Raw genomic sequence first — 20,410 nt, forward strand, 5'->3', positions numbered from 1 at the left:
GTGCCACTCTCCTGCCCAGACAGAATACTCCAGCTTACATTTGTCTATGGAGGACTGTTGGCATTTACGTCGGTTTTAAATGAGAGTACAAAAAATGTACGGTGCAGTCAGCCATATGTTTCTTGACTAAACAATACAATTTAAGTCTCTCGCCACAAACGGCATGAATAACTTCCTTCTTGGTGCAGCGGTTAGTTCAAGGTATTACAAAGCTGATGGCCACTTGATGCAGCAAATCTGGCTGTGACGGTCCCACCTGATGATGGAGACTTGTGTTGCCTCCGAAACGTCGTGATTTTTATTGTTTTATTTGTATTAATTTAAATTAAAAAAAATTTTTTTACCTACGTGACTTTACCGAAAGAACTTAGAGTATGAATCCTTGCAGTCACGAAAGCTTCAAATCTAGAACTGATGGCCAGAGTTCGATTCCTAGCCATGGCTAACTAACATCAGTGGCAACTGATATCCGAACTGATCCTCCCTCTCCGACAGCTTCAGCAACCTGCATTGTCCCGTCCATTGTGGTAAAATTTGGTCAAATAATCCTCATGACCGACATGGCGTGGGTGGGTGGGGGAGGCCTTCTTCCAACAGTGTTCACAAAGGGCTCTCAATTACCATCATCATAATCACCAGATTATAAGATGCAATTTTTTTTGCCTGTAATTTAAAGCAAAATTTGTGGGTGATTCTTATCATCCGGTAGGTGCGTGCATGCACGCGTAACCATATTTGTATTACTTCATTAACACTGCGCATAATTCTTGGGTGCATATTACTATCCATAATCCGAAGAATATGGCATAGGTTATCAACATGTGTACAATACTTGTTCAAACAATTCTCTGGAAGAGTGGACGATGCATTGTCCAAATTTGCCAAATTCTAAGATTGCCCACAATTACTCAATTTGGATTATGCAGGGCAATCATCACACCATATTGGCAGACATGCCCCAGGTCACCCTTGCAAATTAAACTATCCTGAGCTCTTGAGTCCTTGCCTGTGTAAACGGAATAAACTGAATGCACTCGAGCACCTATGAAGGCCGGAACGGCACACGGGGGAGTCGTGTGGCCAGCACCACGCCCGGCCGCCTTTGTCTTCTTTGCCACATTTTTTTGTCTGAACTCCGAAGCCAGGAAGAGACCCGAGTGGTTGGTCATACGGAAGCTACTGCAGAAAGCTTCGCTGCAGGCCTCGGCATCAGGAATGGTTAGCGAGCATGGCGTTGGCCACCTTGCGATGTTTTTAAATTGACGGTCTGCTCCTTAAATTTCGATTTGAAGCTTTCGTGACTGCAGGGATTCATCTTCTTGGTTCTTTCGGTAAAGTCACGTAGAATGGAAATAATAAAATAATACAAATAAAACATAATAAAATAATTCTCACGACGTTTCGGCCACAACGCTCCAAGCCCAGGACGTGTCATTCAGACTCTGTCTTATCGACAGACTTGTTCTTCACCTGAGGACGGCTGCTTGCGTTGTGGCCGAAACGTCGTGATAATTATTTTATTATGTTTTATTTTTATTATTTTATTATTTCCGGTCTGCTCCTTCTATAGACATCGTCGTCATCAGCCGTAGTCAAGCCGCTGCTGGATGAAGGCCTGCCCACTGCCACTGCCACGGCTCCTGCGAAGCAACAATCCCGCCCGGCACCTGCACACGGGTGCCGGGCGGGATTGTTGCGCCGTGCGTATCATTTAAAATAGATAAATTCATATACTGGACTTGTCATGATGTGAGGCTGTCATCAGTATACGACCATACGTCATCATGATGTCATCAAGCGCATATTTTTAGAAACCCTGGAGTAACACGTCACTGCTCCATCTGGGCGAGCATTACACTTCTGTGTGTGCGTGCGTGTGCTGGTGGGGGAGCGGCAGTGTCGTGGTTAGCCCATCGTGCTAAAAACCCAGCGAGCCGAGTTGGATTCCCGCCCAAGAATAATTGCGGTGATTTAATTTAATTTTTTCATTTATTTTATTTTTTACCTACGTGACTTTACCGAAAAAAACAAAGAGTAATAATTGCGGTGGCGAATATTTGAACCGGCCCTGAGCCTCCTCCCTTCGGTCAACTCAGCCTTAAATGAGTACCTACTTCGGTGTTAATACATCCGCACTGGGAGAGACAAAGGCGGCCGGGCGTGGTGTTGGCCACCCCACTCACCCGTGTGCCGTGCCGGCCTTCATAGGTGCTACTCGCTAACAGCACTTGCCCCTACGGTTTATTCAAGGCTATACGGATGATTTTTGTTTTTGTTTCCGATAGGATTTGGCGCTGTGCTAAAGGAGGCGCCTTTATTATGATGAGATGTAAAACCAAATCCTTTCTCTGTCACGTGAACATTAAAGATCTCATGACGCACTTCAGTCATAAAAGGAGGGAGGTCACTGAGGTCTCTCTCGCAGCTGGATCCTTCCGTTTGACTAATCGTGTTTTTTAAAAATATAAAACAACTTCGTATATGTATGGGGGCTGGAATCTCTGCAAATGAGCACTGCACATCTCACTGGATGCATCATTCTACCATTAGAGTGCTTTTTCAATCGCATCGCTAAAGTTCGTGTAAAGCTGTGAATTTTACTCAAACCAATGATTGGATGCATCCGATAGTGGTGTACGCATTGATATTCACACACTCCGTACAATTACACCGTGAAGGATTTACAGTGAACAAAAAACATTCAGAAAAATGCAACCATTCAGCAATGGCCCTATTCACATTTTATGAACACCTTTAAGAGAGAGAAAATTCGTAAATCCTCATAATTTTGTAAAACGTTACCATTACAGTATAATAAACAGCTCAGTACAGCCTTTCTTAGCTACATATTTACAAGATATATGTATGAACATTATTTAATTGCACATGTACAGCCCCTATATCAATCAGCCACAGGATGAGGGCCTCTCCGTGCTGATAGTGGGGGTTATTTGACCCATCTTGACCCGGCATGGAGCACAGCACTGCCCTGTGCTGACAGCGTTGCCCCGCAGCAGCCTATAACACCTGTTTTTATGCATATTTGTCTCCCAAATGAGCACTATCCAAGCTCAACCCTGATTTGCTTCCAAAATTTGATAAGTTCAGATCAGTTTCGGGTGATTTTGTCAGAAATTTAATCCTTATTCAGAATAGATTTTTGGGTCAGATCGCGTAAGTAAAAGGTGTGTCGTAAACCATCTGCAAGCCGACACCGCCAGTGTATTAATGGTGATCTTAATTGGTTGTATCGGGTGGAGGAGGGTTTACAACATACATTTCACTATGTGATGTGACCCAAAAATCTATTATGAATGATACCGGTCGCGAAAGCTTACTTGTTAAATATTTATTCCTGTCTGTAAATCCACTGTTAACGTGATAACTCAGGACAATTTCCGCTGATGAATAACGAGCATCCTAGAAATCACACGATGTTGTGCATATGTCACATTATCGAAGAATAAGAAACAGGAAAACACCTGCAATCTCAGCGTTTTTTTCAGATATTTTTAAGACTCGCTTTCCTTTGTGTACATTGAGTACTTTATAAGTGTCAGCCGTATTATGTGGAGTAAATGAAAAAACTTATTTTTTTATACAAACATGGTTAGTTTTCTAAACCCCATGAAGCCATTTACCAGAAGCACAACACATGCTGTCATACTCATGGCCACACGGGAGATGAAAATCAAACTTTGTTATTTACATAAACCCTGTTACTGGTCAACTCCGTTCCACGGTGGCTCAGCGCTACGAGCAAGCGGCTTGTAGTCAGGAGGAGGGTGTGAGTTCACATCCTGGTTGGGGGTTGTCTCAGCCCATCATAGCTCCGTGGGGGCCGATAAAATGAGTGCCACTTTGTTAAGTGGTAGTCGAATGAAGAGACTCATCTTTGCCTTAGGAATGGAGAATGTTCATCACTGGCTCAGGGCTGTAAGAAGGAGAACAGTGGATCGCTTCACCTGTTACAGGCCAACTCCGTTCCACGTTTAGGTAAAAGCACAAAGTGCAAAAAGCACCTTAACGATAGAGTGACCCAGATGTATCCAGCACAAGAGGGCTTAAAAAAATAATTAGGCCGCGCCTAATTGGCTGCCAGACTCTTGTGGCACAAAAGGCAAAACGCACGGCTGATGCGCACAATTAAATGTGAAATTGTGCTTTAAAAATGTTCATTAATTTTGACAGGCAATTGAATCCAATAACCAGTTAACGCAGGACGCCAAATGCTTTGCATATTCCATGCGATCACCTTGATTGATGGCATTGCCGATTGGCACGGGGACTGTCCCGGCTGTGAGCAGGTGGCAAAGCGGTGAATTCCAGCGTTGGTTGGAGGGCGCGTGCGAATGTCCTCTCTTTGGCATCATTTTGTTTCTCGAGCAGCCAGTGCAACTCTTGATTATTACAATGAGCGGCCAGATTGCTTTCATTATCACAGCAGAAGCTCTCCGAATCGCACAATTAACGATGAGTCACAGAGGACCTGAGCAAGCGATGTAAGAGGTGGGGGAGCAAGTGCCCTTATATTTTTTCATCGCGATTTATTTCATTTCAGACAGGTTAATTGCTGTCAGGGCATTTGCCATATTTAATGTTTGTCCTCATTACATTCTACTCGTATTTGACGTGCTCAAATTTGTGTGATTTACTGTCCAACTGTGTTTACTTTCCACGTTGGAAATGTTTATGTTTTCATCAACAGATCTGACCCGTGTTCATTTCTTTTCATGGTGTCGGCCTCAAAGGGAAATATGCTTTCAGTCGGTCTCTTACACATTGCACTGGTCATGTCATTGTTAGTGTTTCGTCTGTGCAGAGAACGATCACGGCTCACGTACAAGCAAGCGCTGCCAACACACATTTAAAGAATTCCCGATTTAGCCCCAGCACGGGCACACGACGATCTGCTGTTGCATCGTGGGGCCCTAATTGAACTCCGCTGCTCGAGCAAGGATCCTCAGGAGGGTGCTCGTTTTAAAAGCACTGGATTCAGTTTTCGCGAAGCCAGCGGTGTTTTTGTGTTACGAGAGCATCACAACAAAGTACGAAGCTACCAAGCGATTTATCTTATTTGCAAAGAATTCGTTGTAATTTTAAATCATCCTGCCATCTGCTTGCTTTTCGCTTTCGTACAGCAACGTATAAGTCCATGTCCAGGCCTGACAGCCACAGGACAGCATTGGGACAAGCTGAATGGATGTTTTCATGAATGCCACCGCTGAATTCACGAGGTTCACGTTCTTTTACAATGTGGTCCCCAGGCTCTCATGTAATACTCGCGATGAAGCTTCTGCACACACACACGGTTGGCTGTGTGTGTGACCTATTAATTTGTTTTTCTTAACCTGTCTCCTAGTTACACGCAAATGTTAGAGCGTGCATCAGAAAGCATCAACGCCCGTCTACAAGGCTGTCCTTCGGTTGAGTGCTGCGCTTGTCAAAGACCGTAACTTTGACATTTAGAGGTTATTTGAACGTACTGCGTTTTCAATTATCCCACCATATTATGAGCTGTTTGGCGTATATTTATTGCCATTTCAAATGAAATTGCACCGCAGGCATTTGAACAACGCGTGCGACTGTTAAAGGTCACCCGCTAATTAATGTGAATATTCAATCCTTCCTGGCAGCCATTTATCTGATGTTAACATCAAACAACTGGTATCATTCACCTGGACACATTGCGGCATTAAGAGCAGTGTGCTGAATCCGAAATAAGGAAACCAGTTCTTTACAAATTAATGACAGCTTGCACTAGTTTCATTTTTGAATGCTATCACGTAATAATGATATTATTTACTTATCCATGAAACCCTGCACACACTTTATCAAGAGGATCGTGCATTGGGATGTTTGGCCATTTCTACTAATGAGGAGCGTTTGACCTTTGGAATGAAAACGGGTTACCTGGAGAAAGCCCCCGACGTTAGAGAAGACAACAATAATATCCTCTACAGCCAGGAGCAACTTTTGCATTACAGAGCCCATGACGCTCCTGTACAACCCAAGTCTAGAACACCTGCTATTTATTTACTTATTCATTTAAATAACGCGCCGCACAATATTCGCTCGCTCACGGGGAGGAACCACGGACTCGGCGGCGAGCCAGCGCGACCAACACTTGCCCAAGCTCTGTGGCCGTCTATATATTAAGGTGTTATTGGCCAAATTGATGAGTGTTTCCAGATATTCCTGGGCTGTCTTCCCTCCAAGTGCCCACAACATTGGATGGACATCCAAATTATGGGCACAACATCCGGGTAGCTCCTCAGCACATCTCTACGAGGAACACAAGCAAGTAATTACGTACATAACCAACCACTTTATAGGCTGTTGGGGACAAATTATATTGGTATGGCATTCTGTGGGCGGGGACACGACCACCAGTAGCACGCTGCTTGCTGCTTGTTGTGGGGCGCCACGGTAGCGAGATGTTAACTCCCTTGCCCGGTGTGCAGGAGGTCGTGGGTTTCATCCCGGCCCTGACGCCTGTATATTTGGAGTTTGCATGTTTTAACTGAGGTCGCGGTGGATTTTTCTCTGGGTCCTCTGGTTTTTCCCTCCACATTTGGCATCATCACGCGTATAGAGGAATTTGGCTGCAATACATTTCCACGTGAAAAGCCACGTCGTTGAGCTATCATTTGTGGCCAAGTGTCTTCTGAAAGAGAGCTATATAGCTCAGTGGGCCTTACCTGGTCAAATACAAATAGCTTAGTTTAACTACAATCCAGGCTGCTCAGCTTCTGTGATCAAACAAGAGTGGCAAGAAGTAAGTGATGAACGGGCTACATAAAATACCTTAAAATAGGCTGGCATTAATATTGAATGTACAAAGAAAGCCGTGTTGCTCTTTCCAGGCGTATGTACGGGTTTTTTTTCCAGCGAGCTAAACACTACTCCACATTGGCAACTCGTTAACGTTCTGAAGTACGGGTTCATCTTATAAATAAGACACGTATTGCGTCTGCAGGCGGATGCATCATCAGTGCGTACGGCACGCGGGTGTGTGCCTGCACTCACCCGCTGGCATGGAGGAATTATATGCCCAGGTGACGGGTGATGACGCATAATCTGAACAGAGGTTAAAGTAGTGTTACGTATCTGCTCATACATACGTGTTTAACGCCAACACCATTTTTTTTGCAGCGCCGCATTAGCGTCAGAGATTCGGGCACCAATTCCTGTTAAATACGCGAATGTGCGTAATTAGGTGGCTGCTGTATAACGGATCTATCTATAGCGATGTAACTTTATAATATATATTAATACTATATCCGTGAGCTTATTCAATTCTTGCCGTGCCATTTAAATTATTCATTGATGTACCGGGCCGGGAGGTGTGAAGGCACCGCACGATGTATCATTCCAGGTTTGTGCTCGTGAGATGGTCATTTTTGAATATTTTACTGTAATGCCTCAAGGGTTCTGGCTGTACTGCTGGACTATTCCACGTATATAACACGCTCCATTGTAGCGCATTTTCTTAGGAAATGTTATATGATCTCATTTGTACAGTTTCGTCACTAAATCTCTTATTTATCAGTTGACAACTGCTATTTTTCAGGAGTGTTGGCCAGTCGGGTGTTATTATCGTGTCTACGTCGGATGAAACTCGAGTTCCCGGAGAATAACCCACGCGTTCGACAGGAGAACTCTCAAACTCCACACGCCTGTGGAAAAAATAATCCACAACTGTCCTACTGCCACGGCCACCCCCGTTCGTTACTCGCCATGTGGCATCTCGAGCAAATCACCGTGGCTCTTTCTCGACGTCATCCTTCTCCACCGCTCCTCAAGTCCCCAGAGCCGTGCACAGGGGCGGGGCAGGTGGGCCTCAGATCCGCGGGGGCCTCACAAAGTGCTGAGGGATCCATCTTCTTGGTTCTTTCGGTAAAGTCACGTAGAAGGGAAGTAATAAAATAATAAAAATAGAACATAAAATTATTCTCACGACGTTTCGGCCACAACGCAAGCAGCCGTCCTCAGGTGAAAACCAGGTCCGTCGAGGCGACAGAGTCTGAATGAAACAGCACACGCCTCGACAGACCTGTTCTTCACCTGAGGACGGCTGCTTGCGTTGTGGCCGAAACGTCGTGAGAATTATTTATTATGTTCTATTTTTATTATTTTATTCACTTCCCTTCTACGTGACTTTACCGAAAGAACCAAGAAGATGAATCCCTGCAGTCACGAAAGCTTTAAATCGAAATGCTGAGGGATCATCAAATGAATTTTGCCCCAGGCCTCAAAAAACCTTTTGGCGGCTCTTCTAGCCACGGCATCCATAACAGACACCACACTCAGTGGCTCGAACGTCCTTTGTTTGCAGGGTTCACGAGGGTCTGTACTTATCGGCATTGCCAAGAGCATCGTTTGAGCCGTGGTGATGGGGATCTCATTGTCCTATTAGGCTGCGGAGGTGGCGGTGGTGGATCCCTGGCGCAGGAGCGATTTCACAAGACGTGGGAGCGCAGCGAGTACTTGCAGCAGCGCAAGCAGCAGCTGTGGGACGTCCTGCGCGAGCTGGACTTCAACCAGCCGGCGAGTGCATCCCATTCTGCCGGCACATCCCGCACACTTTCCTCCTCCTTCGTGCTATGGAGAGATGTGCGGTCGTCTGAATTCGTGTTTAGGGTAAATATGCATATTCTTTGGGTCTTTCGGTAAAGTCACGTAGATCGAAAAATAATACAAATTAAGTGAATAAATAAAATAAATAAAATAATAATAAACAAAAACCACTAATGTAGACTGTATCCTGGTTCTTAACCTCGGTGAGTATACTGACAGTCTATAATGTAGACTGTAGCCTGGTTATTAAGCTGGGTGAGTGTACTGGCAGTCTATAAGGTAGACTTATTCTTTGGTTCTTTCAGTAAAATAATCAAATCAAATTTTAAAATGAAAGACAAAAACCACAACGTTTCGATCACAACACAAGCGATCGTCTTCATGAGGAAAGAGGATTATAACAATTGCTACAGTCTACATTATAGACTGCCAGTACACTCACCCAGCTTAATAACCAGGCTACAGTCTACATTATAGACTTCCAGTACACTCACTCAGCCTAATAACCAGGCTACAGTCTACATTATAGACTGCCAGTACACTCACCAAACTTACTAATCAGGCTACAGTCTACATTATAGACTGCCAGTACACTCACCAAACTTAATAACCAGGCTACAGTCTACATTATAGACTGCCAGTACACTCACCAAACTTACTAACCAGGCTACAGTCTACATTATAGACTGCCAGTACACTCACCCAGCTTAATAACCAGGCTACAGTCTACATTATAGACTGCCAGTACACTCACCCAGCTTAATAACCAGGCTACAGTCTACATTATAGACTGCCAGTACACTCACCCAGCTTAATAACCAGGCTACAGTCTACATTATAGACTGCCAGTACACTCACCCAGCTTAATAACCAGGCTACAGTCTACATTTTAGACTGCCAGTACACTCACCCAGCTTAATAACCAGTCTACAGTCTACATTATAGACTGCCAGTACACTCACTCCAGTACACTCACCCAGCTTAATAATCAGGCTACAGTCTATATTATAGACTGCCAGTACACTCACTCAGATTAAGAACCAGGCTGCAGTCTACATTTGTGTTTTTTATTATTTGTATTGTTTGTTTATTTTTTAATCACTTTATTTTATTATATTTTTTCTATCTACGTGACTTTGCCGAAAGAACCAAAGAATATGAATTCCTGCAGTCACGAAAGTTTTAAGTTAACATTTAGGGTATATATTATTGACACTGCAGGGGCGAGGTATGTAATTACATCACGGGATCGTGGTGGCTTTGGGAGGTCTTCATCCAGCAATGGATTGACCATGGCTGATGATGATGATTTATAGACCGCAGTGCAATGCCCTTCAGTCAAAAACATTGAGGAGTTGATAATTATATACACAACGTCAAGGTGTCTTCACACTATGATTTTTAACGAGTGGCTTTTTATTACTTAATCAAATTGGAAGCCATCAATACCTTAGTCAATGAACCCCATTTACTACCAAATGAGAGCCCATCGAGATGCAAGACTGTTTTGCAAAGGTGACTTGGGATAGATTATACAAGGTGCTCAGGTTTGAAGTCATAATAAAAAAAAAACCCTCAAATATCAACAAATATAGAATGGTACAATTTAATGAAGTGCAATTACCAGTGTTAACATTGTTGACTTCCCCTGAAGCTGTCGGCCGACCAGCTCTTGTATACACTATTACTGCAGCTTTATTATCATTGGTGTAATCGCATATTCCTGGAAAAAGTGGGTTGTATTGTAGGATGGCCAAGAGGACCCACACTGTCCCCAGCACCCAGTGTGCCTGTACATAATAAATACACAGACAATCCGCCTGCTTCCGATATCTCCCTTCCACATAACATGATTTAAACACATTTTTTCAGCAAAATAACCTTTAACACAAACTAATGATGAATATAGAAAGACAAATTAATATTATTCGGTCAGTTTTGTGCTCAACTAGAACTTGCATCTCATAGAGAGGCTCCTTATAAACACCAACATTGGTTCAAGCAACGTTGACTCTGCTCATGAGACACTGAATGTCACCGTCTAGGGTCAACAGAACACACCAAGCTCATCATCAATACATTCTGAAACGAGTGCTATGACTGACAGACTGCCAGGCTGACAGGTGGACGAGTGAAGTTTGATGTGTACATATTGGTGTACATGGTCCTGTGCAGGACATCGATGGTCTGGAAGTGCTGGGGACATCACAGCCTTTCTCGTCCACGTCTGCGGAGAAATTCCCCACCCACGAGGAGATCCTGGAGGCGCAGACGGAGGAGGAGCGAGAGAATGAGTAGGGACCACCGCGGGTGTGCTTGCCTGTGCATGTTTGCGTGAGTGGGGAGCGGTAGTGTAGCGGTTAGCGCTACGTTGCACTACGGAGCCGGCGACACGAGTTCGATTCCCGCTCACCGCTTTTAATATCAGTGACGATGATCGGAACTGGTCCTGGGCCTCCCCGAAGTCGACTCAGCCCTCAAATTAGTATTTGGAGCGGTGTGTAAATATCGCCACTTGGGAGACAAAGGCGGCCGGGCGTGGTGTTGGCCACCCACCCCCTCGCGCACCGTGCCGACCTTCATAGGTGCTCTCTAACAGTACTTGCCCCAACAGTCTGTTGAAGGCTATTCTGGGGTGCAAATGTATGTGTGTGTGTGCACCAAATCTATTTACCACTCTATTTAAAATTGATTAATTTCCGTCTTTGGGAGATTGATGCTTATTACTTTTCAAGGCAGGGGGCAAGGAAATCTAAATGTCTGCAGAGCTCGGTGGATTATTATATCACAGGGTTGATAGACGTGGTGGCGGCTTTCATCCAGCAGTGGATTGACCATGGCTGATGATGAATGTTCAAGAATGGGATTGTAGTTATGTTGGTGTCGTTTTTGTAATTTCATTTGTGATAAGAGCTCATCGTCGTTACGTTTCACAAACGGATTTCATTCATAAACTTGGCAAGAACCTACTGAGACAAAGGTCCGCATTGCAAGGGTTTCCAAACTCCCTTTCGCAGCAGCTGACGGAGTGGCCGTAACAGCGGCATTTTTCTGCCGTTGTTTCATTTTAACTGTCGAACCTTTCCAGAACGATCCTGCGGCGGTCTGAGCCCCTGGTAGGGGCTGCCCAAACGGTCGGTCGTCCCCTCGAGTCCCCACCTCGTGAGGGTACGGCCAGATGTAGGGTCTCCGCGTAAACCAGACACGGATATTAAAACACCGCGGGGTGGGTGGATATTAATTCTGAGAATGATGTGTGTGGCGGTAATGAAATGGACAGTTTAATTAAGCATTATGTCACAGGAAGGCGAGAACAAACCTGGTGCTCATGCATAAATGCATGATGGTGCTTACGTCACCGCTGCACGCGTGTGCCGTTTGTTTATGCATTTCGTTTTTTAATGTAGTCTCGGAACACTTTATCTTTGTCTTTATTAATTCAATGGCTCATTAGTTTGTTAAATTACGATTTTTACCCATTTATTTGGATATGTAATCCATTTTTAAAATCTCAGTTTATATTTGAGTTGAAAAATGTTTGGTTTACAATTACAGTACATATATTTTTGTATTTATGTAGCACTTACATGCAACCGTGTCTCACAATGCCATCAAGAACATTGGGACATAGACAGCCTGGGTGTAGAATGAAAGAAACAGTCATGGGTAGAAGAAAACAAGATGGTTTTTCGAGCCTACACTTAAATGGTTGCCCATCACCTTTCATCCAGCGGCACAGAGGTAAGACTTCTTTATTCAACATTTTTTGTGTTATCTGTTTAGTCGCATAATCTAACCGATAATGTAATCGGGAGAGCGATCGATTATTTCATAATCTGACAGCCCAATTTGAAAACGGGAAGGCAAAAGAAGTTGGGTTGTCTTTGCGTCGCTGCGGTGTGGATCGATCTTGTTAATTACTGAATTATTGTCGTCGTCTTGGGATATATCAAGAGACCTCCTCACATTCTGAATGTTGCATTATACATGTGTAGTGACACCGCGCTGACTGCTGCACAGCAGCTGCAACTGCAGGTGGACACTTAGCGCACACGCCATCGAGCATATACAGATGCTCGCCCGTTGTCGTTGTCGGGAGGGCGTCCCACGCGACGAATTCTCCGTGGCACTCGGAAACTCCTTCCTGGGCTGCGGTCTCTTTCCCCCTCTTCCTTCCCCTCCTCCCCCGTCTTAGTCTTCTTCTCGGACCGTCAGCTCGGACGGGACTTGTTGAGCATAAGGCCGTGGTGAGTCCTTCAGTGGCGATCCGCTTGCATGGACCCAATGTCAGAAAACAGTGCGAAGCAATTTCTCAATGGAAGACTGCATGAACAACTCAGCTGGCTGATCCTTAAGCTCATCTGGCGTTCAGAGCTATTGAGACCTGTAACTTCAGGGCAGTGCGATAGAGTGGATAGTAACAATAACAACGACAATTAACATGTAAAATAAAAAACAATGGAATAGCACACTGGTTGATAAACAACTGGGCATCTCTACATGTATCTTTACTAATAGTGGTAGAGTGCTACAGATATGGTACGTAAAATGCGCGTTCAGTTCCTGCTGCAATACTCATTTTAAATCCTTTATATTAAGTTCACTTGCCTGCTTGCTTGCGCGCTTACGACCGTGCAAATCTTTCGTCGTTTTTTAACCCACTTCCCGTGATCCAATCGAGCTGACATTTTGCATACAGACTCGTTGTGCGTGACAATTTATTTTCGTGAAAATTTTTTTCCATAACTTTACACTTTTTAGGAATTTTTTTAAAATATTTAATTACCAATTGCTTAATGGTGGCAGGCAATCATCTGACCCATAGGTGGCAGCCATCTCAAGCCAGAGGACGAGAGGACTCTAGCCTCCACGCATATAAAGGATTTATAGTGAAAAACTTAGTTTTTACGGGTTAATTTGTACAACAATATCCAGAGCAGACTGAATCAATGCCATCTGTTTCAACATGCTACTTTTATAGCTAACTGAGACCGGAAGTTGCATAATATACCCATACATGTTATAGATGTATTAACATAAAATATGTAATGTGATGTCTGATGCAAGACATTTTTTTTTTAACACAAAGGGACTGATGTTGCACACTGCACATGAAGTATCATTTATTAATTACACTGTCCCTCTAATTCCATTCTATAATCATAATTAATCTTTGAACTGAACACATTCGTAAACAACGACTTTGAAGTGAAAATATGCAATAAATGACGGTTTGGTCAATGATGCTTCTTCATAGACGCATAACTCGTGATGAGGCCAGACAGGTAGAGGAGTTAATTATGCTTTCTAGAGCACCGTAATATGGCAGGTCCATTACACAGGCGCTGAACAAAACGCACAAACATCAAAGATTCGTCACACGCCCACTGAGGTGAGATGCAAAGGTAGTGCCGCTTGTGGCGAGTGAAAGGCCGGGTTGTGAGTGAGATTTTGAATGGCGTCAGGCAGTGTCTCAGCGGCTCGAGAGCGCGGCTTGGCAAGGGCCGTTCCACAAGCACGTGGGCCGAACATCGCCGTTGTCGTCGCTGCACCCAGTTGGCCGTGCGCAGCAGACCTCGGGCCACGTCTGGACTTGTTGTCGGACAGAAGTTGCCCAATTACCAGGTCGGAGGGCAAAGTCTTGGACTCGACGCTTTGCGGGACCTGCTACCGACGTGGTCAAGCAATTCAACTTCGCAGCGTCGCTCGCGACTGACTGTAGGTGCTGTTCGAGCCGGCGTTGAGGCGCCCCGGCCAGCTGACAGTTGCGGTCGTCAACTCTGGAGACAACAATAAGCAGTTCACTCCAGTCTTGACGGCTTCAATGGGCAGCGCTTTCACGCAGCTGTTGATTCGCTGCAGCCGAAAGAAGCACCTGCTGACCTTCATACGGGCTGAATGAGAACTTCGAGGCCAGTATCACGCCGAGGTCACGGACTGACAGCGGTGGTGTGATAGAACATGAGCGGGGCCGTGCTCAGTTGCTGTTGAGGATGAGCAGTGGGACACGACATTTTAGAAATGTTTCCTGACGAACAGTTCTTAAGTTGGCATATGATTCTCTGAGACTCACCCACTCCAGGGAACAACATCCAACAATTTGCAATCTTGCAGATTTAAGTTACCGGCACGGGGAGAGGACTTCACTGTCCCCAACACACGTCACGCTGAATGCCAATTATTCACCATAATTACACCCCCCCCCCCTTCTCCTCGAGAGTGTATTTTTCCACAAGTGGCATTGTTTCATCAAGACAGCACGTTCCATGTTCCCTTCGCCGTACACTCCATATTAACCTATGCACTACCGTAACGTATACCACTTAACACACTGCAGTTTAAGTTCAGCCTTAACATTTTACAAGAAGGCATGCACACTGCACTTGCTTGCCCTCGTCTTGAATATCGTGACTTTCTCTCAGCAGGGTCCTGCCAAGTTCTCAGAGTAGTAGGGGGCAATGACTGCTAGATGTGTAATACCAATTTGGGTCATTTATGGGTAATTTTTCAAACTTGGCAAATGTGGACTAGGATACCAAGCTGCCAGGCAAAACAATAGCCGACTCTTATGAACCACGTCAGGGGATCTTTAATGTCCACTCGTGAAACGGACGGCACCTCGCACGGTATTTTTTGTAGAATGCACCCACAGGATTGATCATATAAGAATATAAGAATAGGTTTTAACCTTTCTGGCAATAAAACAGGAGGTGTTAAGATGTTAAAACATCTAACAGAAACCTTTTTCAAGGAATCCTGTCACTGCATTAACCACATATTCTTGTGGTGAACATGCAAACCAAAAGCACGCTCTAGTAGTAGATGATGATGCATTGTCTTTGACACGGATTGGTCCACACCAGAGGCAGCTTTCTTGAGAGCCTCGTCTCACACAGTGTTAGACCAGAGGACGCCAAAAGGCGAACAGCACAGAGACAATGCCACTGTCCGCATATTGAGAGCTCGGGGCGAGCAGCTACATCGTGGCGGCCGCAGGTCACCATCCACAGAATGCCCTAACAACATAATTTGTCCCCAACAGCCTATAAAGTGGTTGGTGTTGTACGTAATTCATTGCTTGTTGTTCCCCGTAGCGATCCACTGAGGAGCTACCCGGATGTTGTGCCTCTACCCATCATTGGGCCGTCCATCCGCTTCTGTGGGCAGCCGGCGCGCTGGACTGGTGCGGAGCCCATCCACGAGGTGACGGGTGTCACAAGAAACAAATCGCAGGGTTCCTAGAAATATTTTGTGCCAAAATCATTCTCGGGGGAAGAGTGTTCCACAAGCCTGGCGATACAAAGCAGAACAACACTGCACACCTTGCCCCAATCTCGTCAGATCTTAGATGCTATGCAGGGTTCAGGGCCGGTTGGTACGTGGACGGGTGACCACCAGGGCTTGTCAGGTGTGGCAAGGTGTGGCCAGCTGATTGCGTGTGTTTGCCACATGACAGTCAAACTCATGTTTAAAAAAAAAGTTTTATTGAGGCAGTGTGCCGGCCCGATACATCGCATTGTGATGCACGTATACACTGTCAACGTAAGCCAAACTGGTTATGAAAATCAGGGGATAGAAATAATTTCAAACTCATTATTAATTCTAGATTTTTGATGCAGCTAATCTGGCTGTGACGGTCCCACCTGATGACGGAGACTTGTGTTGCCTCCGAAACGTCGTGATCTTTATTTTATTTTATTTTTTATTAATTTTGATGTTTTACCTACGTGACTTTACCGGAAAAAACCTAAGAATATGAATCATTATTAATTCCCATTGCTGGAATTTTGCCAAATTAAGCATAACACTTAATTTAACGTCGTGGTTTTTTATGCAGTCATTGCGGACTGATCTGAGACTATCTGCTTGGCATCCCAGTTTAATCACAGGCGTCTGCGTGGATTTGAACCCACGATCCCAGCGGTACCAACTGGGGGACACCATTTTAATTTTAAATACAAAGGTGACTCTAGGACAGCGAGAGCTGCTCTTCACAGCCACAGGCACCCATGCCAGCCTGCCCACTTACGCACTGTGGGTGCCGCCACTGCCGCTGCTGCGGTTGCTGCTTGCGTGCAGGATGAGGTGGGAATCGCGGCGCGCATCACGTTTGAGGCCCTGGCCGGAGAGAAAGCCACCTCCTACCTGGAGGTGGTCAACGATGGCACCACCGCTATTTACTACGAGTGGGAGCGCCTGGTGCAGCCCGGGAGCTTCCCCAACGGCCACGCCAGGGCCCACGTGCAGCGCTTCTACTTTGACGTGACCGGTGGTATGTGTGTGCGTGCGCGTGTGTCCACCTCTGGGTGATTCCCACTCAAGGCCAACATCGGTGGCGATTATCTGAACCAGTCCTGGGTCGACCCAGCCTCCGAATGAGTAGCTAGTGTAATGTGTAAAATATCGCCACTCGGGAGACAAAGGCGACCGGCCATGTGCGGTGCTGGCCGCACAAACCCATCGTGCGCCGTGCCGGCACTTCAGCCTCTATAGGAGTTCACGATCGGCACATCCCCAACAGCCTGAAATGGTGTACGGTGATGTGCGTGTGCGTACGTGTGAGAGAGCGTGAGTGAGCGTGTGTGTTTTGACAAGTGGGATGCACAGGTGGTTCATATGCCAGTTAATTAATAAAGTTAACCTATAACACCTGGGTTTGTCCAGTGACCTACTGCCAGTGAGCCATTGACATTTCACGTGGCCTCAAAGTGCACCTTTGCCTGGACACGTGCGTTGTGGTTCAGGGAGTGGTGTCGTATTGTTAAGCATACTGCGCTATGAACCGGGTGACCTGAGCTCGATTCCTAATCAGAACTCGTTCTGGGTTTCAGCCAAGCCTTAAGTAAGTCCCTTACACGGTATTTAAGCACCTTACACGGTATGTAAACATCAGCACTGGGGAGACAAAGAACAGATGAGGGAGGAAAAATCCAAACTTGTAGCTATTTTCAAAACATAATTTATAACACATCCAGATTGTGTTCTGAATTATGTTTTGTAAGGAATTCCATATTCATGTGAGACTAGGCTCTAAGGAAAGCTGTCTCGGGTGTGGACCAATCAACTTCAAGGACAGTGCATACATTATCAGAGTTATGTTTTTTGTTTGCATTATGGCTGCAGGTATTGTGGTCTATGCAAACATGACTCCTTGTAAAAAAAGGTGTCAGTTTTGTTGCCAGATAGAAGGGTAAAAAAACAATTATCATTCCCATACCTGTTTTTTAATAACAGTATGCAACATCGCTCCACGCGTGCGGAGCACGGTACATGCGGTTCGCATTTCATCAGCCCCAGAGGAGCGATCGCGCCTTTCCCTTGCCGGCTTCGCGTCTCGCCGTGGCGCGTGCAGGGGTCGCTCTCCCCGGGGCCACGCTGCTCGCGCCCTTCACGTTCAAGTCGCCGTCGGCAGGGATCTTCGGCGAGCGCTGGCGGCTGCGCACGCGCCCGCTGCTGCTGAGCGGCGCCGCCCTGCAGCTGACGCTGCGCGGGGTGGCGCTGCACGAGGACCGCACGGCGGCGCGCAGGGACAGCATCGAGGTGAGCCGAGCTCCGCGTGCTCATCGGAGCGGAGCAGAGCTGCGATCAGCGCGGGTCGGCTACGTGCGGCGGTGCGGAAGAAGTCCGACGTGCGGCGCGCACGTGCGGGGCTGTGGTGGAGCCGCGTTGAGCCGGGACAGCCCAAAGTGAACCAGAACGTGCCAATACGCGAATGCAGGTCGGGAATTATCCGGGATAAGCTCGAAGAGCCTGGGTTGAGTCGGAATGTGCCGGAATGTGCTGGAGCGATCCAGAAAAAAATCGTCTTGAGACTCGGCGAAGATTTTCTTTGTTTGGTGACTGCTATCATTAATAGTGTCGCCTGTGACCAGTTGTCCTGGAATGTGTCTGCTCAAATCTCGGAAGCTAAGCAGGGTTTGGGCCGGATTCGTGCTTTGTAAAGGCGACTGCTATGCACAGACAACTTGTCAGAGACCTTCAGAGGCTATGTAGTGGGCAGCAGAGGTCAGTCCAGCAAAATCCATTGTCCTACTGTATTGCTGTGCTCTGACACCTATGCTCTGTCTTCATCAAGGTGCACTGACCAGCGTGGTGAAGTATGGTCAAATAGCCCCCACGAACTGCACGGTGCGGGGAGGCTCTTATCCAGCAGTAGATTGGCTAAACAGCCGTGTATGTGTGAACGCAATCGACGTTATTATTTTATTTTAATTTCGTTTTTTATTCTTTTTAAATGTTCGAGTAAGTATTAATGTCGCACCACACCAATTACTCCTAGATATAAAAAAATCCCTACGCCCGTGTGGCCTTTCCTCCCGACCACTGCGCGACACCTGCGGCCCCATGGAGAGCCAACCTGCAGAGGCCTTTATGAGAGAATAATGTCTCCAGGGGAGTCCATTCTGCCGAGACATCCTGCCTATTGATGAATCAATGAAGAGCATCAATGTGTCTCATCATGCGAGGATCCTGTTAACTAAATTGGATGGAGATCGGTTGTTGCCGCTGTTAAACGCGTCTGGCATTTTGTTCACAATGCACGGCAAGTATGTCACCGTGGTTTCTCTTGACGGGTAAAAATAATGACGAGAATAATTGTACAGACCTCTGTCAATCCACCGCTGGATGAGGCCCTCCCCACCCACCGTGTCAATCACAGGGCCCGTTTGGCCACACGTCATCACGCTGCTCTGGGGGCAGGTTGGCAAAGGGGGGCCTGAGACTCGTTCATTATCACCCGCCCATTGATACTCATCGTGGTCAGGAATCAAACTCAGGTCACCGGGTTCCATAGCGCAGGCAGCTAACCACTGTGCCAGTGGTCCCCTAACGGGTACGTTTCTGCATGTGTTTAAAAGAGGCGTTCTCTATGACAATTAGTTTCCCATTTTCCTTTGGCAGGGGCACCAATCTCCATATAAAAGATTGCATTGCATTGATGCCCATCACTCGGTGCAATCTCAGCAGCTGGTGCTAAGTTTACTGACCCCAGAGTGTGTAGTGTAGCGTCCATGCAAGCGTTTGTGCCTATGTTTTATCTTGAATAAGTGGGGTTAACTTCCTGCATGTGAACGCTCATGCGTCATAGGGCCGTGAGTGCACCCACGTGAATCACCGAGAGGCCGCTGGTTCAGTAGCCCCTGTGTGCGCGCACGCCGTACTCTTGTGTCTGAAAGCTGAGTGCCTCTGGGCCGAATGCTCGACGGAGCCGTTTAGCGATGCTCGCAAGCCGCGGGTTGCCGCATTAAATCGCTTTTGCCGAGCTGAGCTTGCGTGCGATTGGTCCGCACGTGCCCACGACACGCGGACGCAATTTCGTTACGGCAAGTGGTGATTGCTCAATCATGGTACGAATGCGATGGGGCCTTATTGCATTATTGTGCATTAATGCTGCGTGTCTCTCTCTATAATCAGCTTTTAATGCGGTTTTAGCGCTGCGCTGATAGCGTTTTCCGCACCATACTGAATCCGTGCTTACAGCGCCCAAGCAAATTATGTCCCAATTTCCACGGTGCAGGCTGCGACGGTGCCACAGCTGCCGAGACCACGTCGGCGCAGCGCTTCCCGTGCGGCGTGTATGCCGCAAAGGTCATGCACTCCAGTGCTGGATTATAAAAACGCCTTCTCTGGGACTGGCTTCAGATGCCTGCGCTCCACACAACATTAACAATGCTTTCTAAAGCCAGCCATGCGCAGGGATTTAGGAAGTGGTTTTGAAATGAAAGCTATTTTGGAAAAAAGTTCACTCGCCCCTTCTTTATACATGTCTGCCGATATTTGGAGACGATTGAGCCAAGCCCAGAGATTGTGGGTGGCAGTGAAATGAGGG

At 46.3% G+C, this 20,410-nt stretch overlaps 1 protein-coding gene across 2 annotated transcripts in view; it reads left to right on the forward strand.

Annotated features, from left to right (window-relative positions):
• Positions 1 to 20,410, forward strand: part of MYCBPAP (MYCBP associated protein) — an 85,349-nt gene that overhangs the window by 47,997 nt on the left and 16,942 nt on the right. For both annotated transcript variants that reach the window (XM_061559176.1, XM_061559186.1), the window contains exons 9-13: positions 8,420 to 8,550; positions 10,756 to 10,874; positions 15,675 to 15,783; positions 16,660 to 16,852; positions 17,933 to 18,120. In XM_061559176.1, coding sequence (XP_061415160.1) covers positions 8,420 to 8,550; positions 10,756 to 10,874; positions 15,675 to 15,783; positions 16,660 to 16,852; positions 17,933 to 18,120 — 740 coding nt within the window. The remainder of the gene's footprint in view (positions 1 to 8,419; positions 8,551 to 10,755; positions 10,875 to 15,674; positions 15,784 to 16,659; positions 16,853 to 17,932; positions 18,121 to 20,410) is intronic.

The sequence above is a fragment of the Lethenteron reissneri genome, chromosome 3 (assembly GCF_015708825.2).
Source record: "Lethenteron reissneri isolate LAM-NWPU_2019-01 chromosome 3, ASM1570882v1, whole genome shotgun sequence".
Lineage (NCBI taxonomy): Eukaryota > Metazoa > Chordata > Hyperoartia > Petromyzontiformes > Petromyzontidae > Lethenteron > Lethenteron reissneri.